Source organism: Coregonus clupeaformis, chromosome 10 (genome assembly GCF_020615455.1).
Source record: "Coregonus clupeaformis isolate EN_2021a chromosome 10, ASM2061545v1, whole genome shotgun sequence".
Lineage (NCBI taxonomy): Eukaryota > Metazoa > Chordata > Actinopteri > Salmoniformes > Salmonidae > Coregonus > Coregonus clupeaformis.
Window position 1 is genome coordinate 12,919,031 of NC_059201.1, and position 8,168 is coordinate 12,927,198.

Consider the following 8,168-nt stretch of genomic DNA (forward strand, 5'->3'; position numbering starts at 1 on the left):
CTATGTAGTATATATTATTTTTTATAAGTGAAAGAGGAAGTCTGTCAGAAACTTGTGACATGCTACACAAGGCTACACAAGGCTACACTTCAAAATCATGGGCAAACTGTCTGTCTTTTTGTTTGTGCTTTCATTTTACACCATTGTCAACGCAGGTAAGATGGACTACTAACTTTCTCTTCAACTAATGTAATGACTTTTATGTCATAAAATATTAAATGTCCATAACTGTGTATAATGTCACTCTTCTCTCAGGTTCAGGATCACATTCTCTGTGGGCACTTGCAACATACATAATCGGAGAGACACCTTTCCCTGAGTTTACGGTTGTGTTGATGTTGGATGACGTTCAAATAGGTTACTATGATTCCAACATTAAACAATCTGTCTACAGGGGGCACCATATCACAGACAATATTAATGATGAAGCTCAGGAAGGAATTTATGTACTTGGAACTATGTACCGCCACATGAAAGAGAGATCGTTTCGCCTAAAATACCACTTAAATCTCACGGAAGGTGTTCATGTTCAGCAAAGAATCGGTGGCTGTGAGATACTGCACAATGGTGAACCGGCCCTGATCATGACAAAGAACTCTTTTAATGCAGATTTTGCAGATTATGCGGTATATTACAACATGACACATTTTACATACGATTCTGGGCAACTACTACTCGGATATAATTGGATGAGGCAAGCAACTGAAAGAACACTTTATACTAATGTTTGGCTTCCTATTTGCATCAACACACTGAAAAAATGCCTGAACAGAGAGAAGAAATGTGTGATGCAGAGAGTTCCTCCCAGACTCAGGTTGATAAAGAAAGAGGTTTCTGGAGGCCTCCGGGTGAGCTGCCTAGCGTTTGGTTTCTACCCTCGCCACATCAACCTGACCCTGCTGAGAGACGGCCATCCTGTGGCAGAACAGGAGCTGACAGGGGGGGAGGTTCTGCCTAGTGGAGATGGGACCTACCAGCTGAGGAAGAGTCTGGAGGTCAGTACTGAGGAGCTAAGAGAGAGACACAACTACACCTGCACTGCCTCTCACCTCAGTCTGGACAACAAGCTGGATGTCAGTTGGGAGTCTGGGGCGGAGAGAGTTCGCCTATTCATCCTATCAGCTCCACTGGTGATGGTAGTGATTGTTATTCTATTGGGCATTTTAATTTGCCTCGCAAGGAGGATACGCGCCGCCTCGCAGAATTTGTTGCAACTAGCCAGCGTTGATTCAAAAGAGGCCGATGAAAAATGAACCTGTCATCAGATTCTGAGACCTAATATTTTTTTGGGACACTGATGCAACTTTGTCAATTCAGCTCAATTCACAATGACACCTATGACTATGAGGGCAGACACAAAATGTGCAAATCATTATTTTATTATCGGTCGACTATTAAAGGATCAGGAGACTGTTGTGGAGACTGTTGACAATTACAAATATCTGGGCATTGGTCCAGATTTGCATTTATATATTTTACATTAACAAAATTACTTTTTTAATTATTTCTGTTATGTCATTATTTTGAATCATTACTTTTCATTAATTACACAATACACTTCATATCTGTGTTGTATTAGCTGATATCCAGAATCTAAACCAGGAGACAGTGGCGTGTATTCATGGATGCCAAGAGAAGCCAGGCTTCCCCAAAAAATTACCAAGAAAAAAACATATTAAATAATGTATCTTTCGTCTCTGTGTTTAATAATTTTCCTTCAATTCGCAAGAGGCTGAATGTATATTTTACCGGAGAAAGCATCCGAGTGAGTGAAACATTGCCCCTCTGTATCTGTATGTGTAGCCCATCAATCTGATGCTGTCTGGTCAAAAAGAGTATGACATTGTTGCCGCCTGTAGCGTTGAATGCAAGGGAAGCCAGCGAGCATTTGGCCTCCCTTGATAAAAAAATTATAAAATAATAGCCAATCACTGTTGAGGTAAACTGAGCGAGCTCAACTGTGAATGGTCCTGGTGCACCGAAAGAAAGTGTCAAGGGAAGACAGTTTGGATTTGGCTTCACATCAAAAGCCAAACGTCATTGACAGAAAAAAATTGAATTGAATCTTGTTGTGTTGTTGTCCTCCAGTGGCTAGCTAGCTAAAATTTGAACATTAGGAACACCTGCTCTTTCCATGGCATAGACAGACCAGGTGAATCCAGGTGAAAGCTATGATCCCTTATTGATGTCACTTGTTAAATCCACTTCAATCTGTGTAGATGAAGGGGAGGAGACAGATTTAAAGAAGGATTTTTAAGCCTTGAGAAAATGGAGACATGGATTGTGTATGTGTGCCATTCAGAGGGTGAATGGGCAAGACAACATTTTTAAGTGCCTTTGAACGGGGTATGGTAGTAGGTGACAGGTGCACTGGTATGAGTGTGTCAAGAACTGCAACTATGCTGGGTTCTTCACACTCAACAGTGTGAAACCACCCAAAAGACATCCAGCCAATTTGACACAACTGTGGGAAGCATTGGAGTCAACATGGGCCAGCATCCCTGTGGAATGCTTTCGACACCTCGTAGAGTCCAGGCCCCAACGAATTGAGGCTGTTCTGAGGGCAAAAGGGGGTGCAACTGAATATTAGGAAGGTGTGCCTAATGTTTTGTACACTCAGTGTATATATATTTTTTAACACATTGCAAAAATGTGCAGGGACCAGAATTAGGATTTCTCCCCACTACCTATTGTTCCTGCAGTGAGGAATTAGTCTCCAGAGAATGTTTTTTTAGAATTAATCTACAGATCATCTTTGTCTGGAGTAACAAAAAAAAAAAGCAGCAGTATGTATGTAAATCAGGGAGCCAAATGAACGGCTCCTTCACAGATGCGATTCGGTTCCTGGCGTTCACCATAAACGTAGGTTGGTCGTTCCTAGCCAACGTAGGTTGGTAGTTAGTTGTAGTTAGGTATTGTATTTACTATAGGTTAGTATTGTTGTTATTGTAGGTTTCCGTAGGTAATTGTAGGTTAGTATCAAAGCACGAGGCTAGCTAGCTAGCGGGTAGCTACTGGTATCGATTAGCAACGCTGGAGAGCTGTTTCCAAATGTTAATGTAGTCCTAGCCAACGTTTAATTTTTGCTGCGTTATGCGTTATGAAAGGAACTAGACACGGACTTGAATTATCTGTTTAGTGTGCTAACACACTTTTGGCAGTTTGTCGTAACCAAGTATTGATGCTAAATTGTGTGTTAATGGATGCTAGCTTGCAGGTTAGCTACGAAGCGTCATAGCTAAGCATCGTGGGTTGTTGTGGGTAGTTACTGTGTCCTGGCAGTGCCGGGCTGTAGCACGAAGCGAGCTACCTAGCCGTTTTTTCGAACTGAGTTAGAGTCAACACAATAGCCATTGTGTGCCGGGTGTAGCACGAAGCTAGCCAGCTAGCCGTTCTTCAAACAAAGTCAACACAGTGGCCATTGCTAGCTGGATTAGCTACTACCAGCTTAACTGTACGGTAGTAGCTAAATACAATATACTTGTCCTAGCTAGCCAATGTCTAATCATTGCTGTGTCATGAAAGGAACTTGACACAGACACGAATGATCTGTTTAGTGTGTTATCACACTATTGGTGGTTTGTTGTGACCAAGTGTTGGTGCTATACGGTGTGTTATTGTTATTGGATGCTAGCTTGCTAGTTAGCTATGGTGTCATAGTTGAATAAAGTGGGTTGAGTCTATTCCTTTAAACATTGAACCGCTGTGGTTCACAACAATTCTGATTTCTAAAGGTGGAAGTTGGGAGAGTTTTTGTTCGGGTGGTTCAGTGAAACAATTTTAGTTTCTGAGGTAGAAGTTTTGGTGAGGGAGGTCCTGCTCTCTCCGCTCCCAGATGCTCAGCTCATTTCATTCCGATCTCCTCTGCATTTTTGTAGCCATTTGCTACAGCCTGTCAACTATGCCTCTGCCTATCGCTGTTCTCTCCTCTCTGCACAGGCTACACAAACGCACCACACCGCGTGGCTGCTGCCTCTCTAACCTGGTGGTCCCTGCACGCACCACCCACGTGGAGTTCCAGGTCGCAGGCAGCCTCTGGAACTGCCGTTCTGCTGCCAACAAAGCTGACTTCATCCCAGCCTATGCCAACCTCCAGTCCCTCGACTTCCTGGCGCTGACGGAAACATGGATCACCACTGAAAACACTGCTACTCCTACTGCTCTCTCCTCGTCTGACCATGTGTTCTCACATACCCCGAGAGCATCTGGTCAGAGGGGTGGTGGTACAGGAATCCTCATCTCTCCCAAGTGGACATTCTCAATTTTTCCCCCTAACCCATCTGTCTATCTCCTCATTTGAATTCCATGCTGTCACAGTCACTAGCCCATTTAAGCTTAATATCCTTGTCATCTATCGCCCTCCAGGTTCCCTTGGAGAGTTCATCAATGAGCTTGACGCCTTGATAAGTTCCTTCCCCTGAGGATGGCTCACCCCTCACAGTTTTGGGGGATTTCAACCTCCCTATGTCCACATTTGACTCATTTCTCTCTGCCTCCTTCTTTCCACTCCTCTCCTCTTTTGACCTCACCCTCTCACCGTCCCCCTACTCACAAGGCAGGCAATACGCTTGACCTCATCTTCACTAGATGCTGCTCCTCTACTAATCTCACTGCAACTCCCCTCCAAGTCTCTGACCACTACTTTGTTTCCTTTTCTCTCTCGCTCTCCTCCCACACTACTCACTCTGCCCCTACACAGATGGTAATGCGCCGCCGCAACCTTCGCTCTCTCTCTCCCACTACTCTCTCCTCTTCCATCCTATCATCTCTTCCCTCTGCTCAATCCTTCTCCCTCCAATCTCCTGATTCTGCCTCCTCAACCCTCCTCTCCTCCCTTTCTGCATCCTTTGACTCTCTGTGTCCCCTATCCTCCCGGCCGGCTCGGCCCTCCTCCAGCTCCGTGGCTTGATGACTCATTGCGAGCTCACAGAACAGAGCTCCGGGCAGCGGAGCGGAAATGGAAGAAAACTAAACTCCCTGCCGACCTGGCTTCTTTTCACTCCCTCCTCTCTACATTTTCTTCATCTGTTTCTGCTGCTAAGGCCACCTTCTACCACTCTAAATTCCAAGCATCTGCCTCTAACCCTAGGAAGCTCTTTGCCACATTTTCCTCCCTCCTGAATCCTCCTCCCCCCTCCTCTCTCTCTGTGGATGACTTCGTCAACCACTTTGAAAAAGAAGGTTGACGACATCCGATCCTCGTTTGTTAAGTCTAATGACACTGTTGGTCCTGCTCACACTCCCCTACCCTATGCTCTGACTTCTTTCTCCCCTCTCTCTCCAGATAAAATCCTGCGACTTGTGACTGCAGGCCGCCCAACAACCTGCCCGCTTGACCCCATCCCCTCCTCTCTTCTCCAGACCATCTCCGGTGACCTTCTCCCCTACCTCACCTCGCTGATCAACTCATCCTTGACCGCTGGTCATGTCCCTTCCGTCTTCAAGAGAGCGAGAGTTGCTCCCCTTCTCAAAAACCAACACTCGACCCCACTGATGTCAACAACTACAGACCAGTATCCCTTCTTTCTTTTCTTTCCAAAACTATTGAGCGTGCCGTCTTTAGCCAACTCTCTTGCTATCTCTCTCAGAATGACCTTCTTGATCCAAACCAATCAGGTTTCAGGACTGGTCATTCAACTGAGACTGCTCTTCTCTGTGTCACGGAGACTCTCCGCACTGCTAAAGCTAACTCTCTCTCCTCTGCTCTTGTCCTTCTAGACCTGTCTGCTGCCTTTGATACTGTGAACCATCAGATCCTCCTCTCCACCCTCTCCGAGCTGGGCATCTCCGGCGCGGCTCACTCCTGGATTGCGTCCCTACCTGACCGGTCGCTCCTACCAAGTGGCGTGGCGAGAAGCTGTCTCCGCACCACGCGCTCTCACCACTGGTGTCCCCCAGGGCTCAGTTCTAGGCCCTCTCCTTTTCTCCCTATACACCAAGTCACTTGGCTCTGTCATATCCTCACATGGCCTTTCATATCATTGCTACGCTGACGATACACAACTAATCTTCTCCTTTCCCCCTTCTGATAACCAGGTGGCGAATCGCATCTCTGCATGTCTGGCAGACATATCAGTATGGATGACGGATCACCACCTCAAGCTGAACCCTGGCAAGACGGAGCTGCTCTTCCTCCCGGGAAGGACTGCCCGTTCCATGATCTCGCCATCACGGTTGACAACTCCGCTGTGTCCTCCTCCCAGAGTGCGAAGAGCCTAGGCGTGACCCTGGACAACACCCTGTCGTTCTCCGCCAACATCAAGGCGGTGACCCGCTCCTGCAGGTTCATGCTCTACAACATTCGGAGAGTACGACCCTGCCTTACACAAGAAGCGGCACAGGTCCTAATCCAGGCACTTGTCATCTCCCGTCTGGACTACTGCAACTCGCTGTTGGCTGGCCTCCCTGCCTGTGCCATTAAACCCCTACAACTCATCCAGAATGCCGCAGCCCGTCTGGTGTTCAACCTTCCCAAGTTCTCTCACGTCACCCCCCTCCTCCGCACACTCCACTGGCTTCCAGTTGAAGCTCGCATCCGCTACAAGACCATGGTGCTTGCCTATGGAGCAGTGAGGGGAACGGCACCTCTGTACCTTCAGGCTCTGATCAGTCCCTACACCCAAACGAGGGCATTGCGTTCATCCACCTCTGGCCTGCTGGCTCCCTTCCTCTGCGGAAGCATAGCTCCCCCCTCAGCCCAGTCAAAACTGTTCGCTGCTCTGGCACCCCAATGGTGGAACAAGCTCCCCTCACGACGCCAGGACAGCGGAGTCACTCACCACCTTCCGGAGACATTTGAAACCCCACCTCTTTAAGGAATACCTGGGATAGGATAAAGTAATCCTTCTAACCCCCCCCCCCAAATTGTAAAGTGGTTATCCCACTGGCTATAGGGTGAACGTACCAATTTGTGAGTCGCTCTGGCTAAGAGCGTCTGCTAAATGACGTTAATGTGCCCTTGAGCAAGGCACTTGACCCTAATTGCTCCTGTAAGTCGCTCTGGTTAAGAGCGTCTGCTAAATGACTAAAATGTAAAATGTATAAAGAGCCGTTCACAAAGAGCCATTCATTCGAGAACGACCCATCACTATTGTTGGAAGTGGAGGGAGGGAGTGGCATCTGTGATGGACTGTGCCAAACTGCCGTCCCATTGCAAGAGAAGTGCAGCGCAGACTGCTATGGGAAGTTGAAATAAAGCTTATGTGGAATGCCTAGTGGAGTACAGGGGCCTCATTTATAAACTGTCCGTACGCACAAAATATACCCCAAAATGTGGTCCTCTGTAGCTCAGCTGGTAGAGCACGGCGCTTGTAACGCCAAGGTAGTGGGTTCGATCCCGGGGACCACCCATACACAAAAAAAATGTATGCACGCATGACTGTAAGTCGCTTTGGATAAAAGCGTCTGCTAAATGGCATATTATTATTATATATGTGCTTGCGCCTGTTTTCATGCAAAAGTTGGCATTTATAAAAAGGGAACTTGAAGTGAGAATGTGCTCACCTCCCCACAAACTTAAGACCAAGCCTACGCACATTTACTAGTGGTTGAAGTATTGCATTGCAAGCAGGCAAGTAAGTATTTTGTGCATATGGGGGATGACACGCATCACCGCCTGGTTCATAAAACATAAGAACAAGATGCAGCCATTTGCCTTTAGTGAGAAGAGCAAAAATCAATGTGTTGGAATCTAAAATAATTCAACATACAGTTGTAGTCGGAAGTTTACATACACCTTAGCCAAATACATTTAAACTCCGTTTTTCACAATTCCTGACATTCAATCGAGTAAAAATTCCCTGCTTAGGTCAGTTAGGATCACCACTTTATTTTAAGAATGTGAAATGTCAGAATAATAGTAGAGAGAATTATTTATTTCAGCTTTTATTTATTTCATCACATTCCCAGTGGGTCAGAAGTTTACATACACTCAATTAGTATTTGGTAGCATTGCCTTTAAATTGTTTAACTTGGGTCAAACGTTTCGGGTAGCCTTCCACAAGCTTCCCACAATAAGTTGGGTGAATTTTGGCCCATTCCTCCTGACAGAGCTGATGTAACTGAGACAGGTTTGTAGGCCTCCTTGCTCGCCTTTTCAGTTCTGCCCACACATTTTCTATAGGATTGAGGTCAGGGCTTTGTGATGGCCATTCCAATACCTTGACTTT

The 8,168-nt window shown here is 46.4% G+C and overlaps 1 protein-coding gene across 1 annotated transcript; it reads left to right on the plus strand.

Moving 5' to 3' along the window:
- Positions 1 to 49: 49 nt before the first annotated feature.
- On the plus strand, positions 50 to 1,670 carry LOC121575780 (major histocompatibility complex class I-related gene protein-like). The gene is made up of 2 exons (XM_041889074.1): positions 50 to 155; positions 256 to 1,670. Exons 1-2 carry the CDS (start codon positions 98 to 100, stop codon positions 1,251 to 1,253), a joined length of 1,056 nt encoding a protein of 351 aa, XP_041745008.1. The 5' UTR covers positions 50 to 97; the 3' UTR covers positions 1,254 to 1,670.
- The last annotated feature ends 6,498 nt before the right edge of the window (positions 1,671 to 8,168 follow it).

Bases quoted from the DNA above. Each gene is read 5' to 3' on its own strand.
- LOC121575780 (XM_041889074.1), top strand. From the start codon at position 98: ATGGGCAAACTGTCTGTCTTTTTGTTTGTGCTTTCATTTTACACCATT. The intron at 156-255 runs GTAAGATGGACT...CTCTTCTCTCAG, and splicing joins TTACACCATTGTCAACGCAG to GTTCAGGATCACATTCTCTG.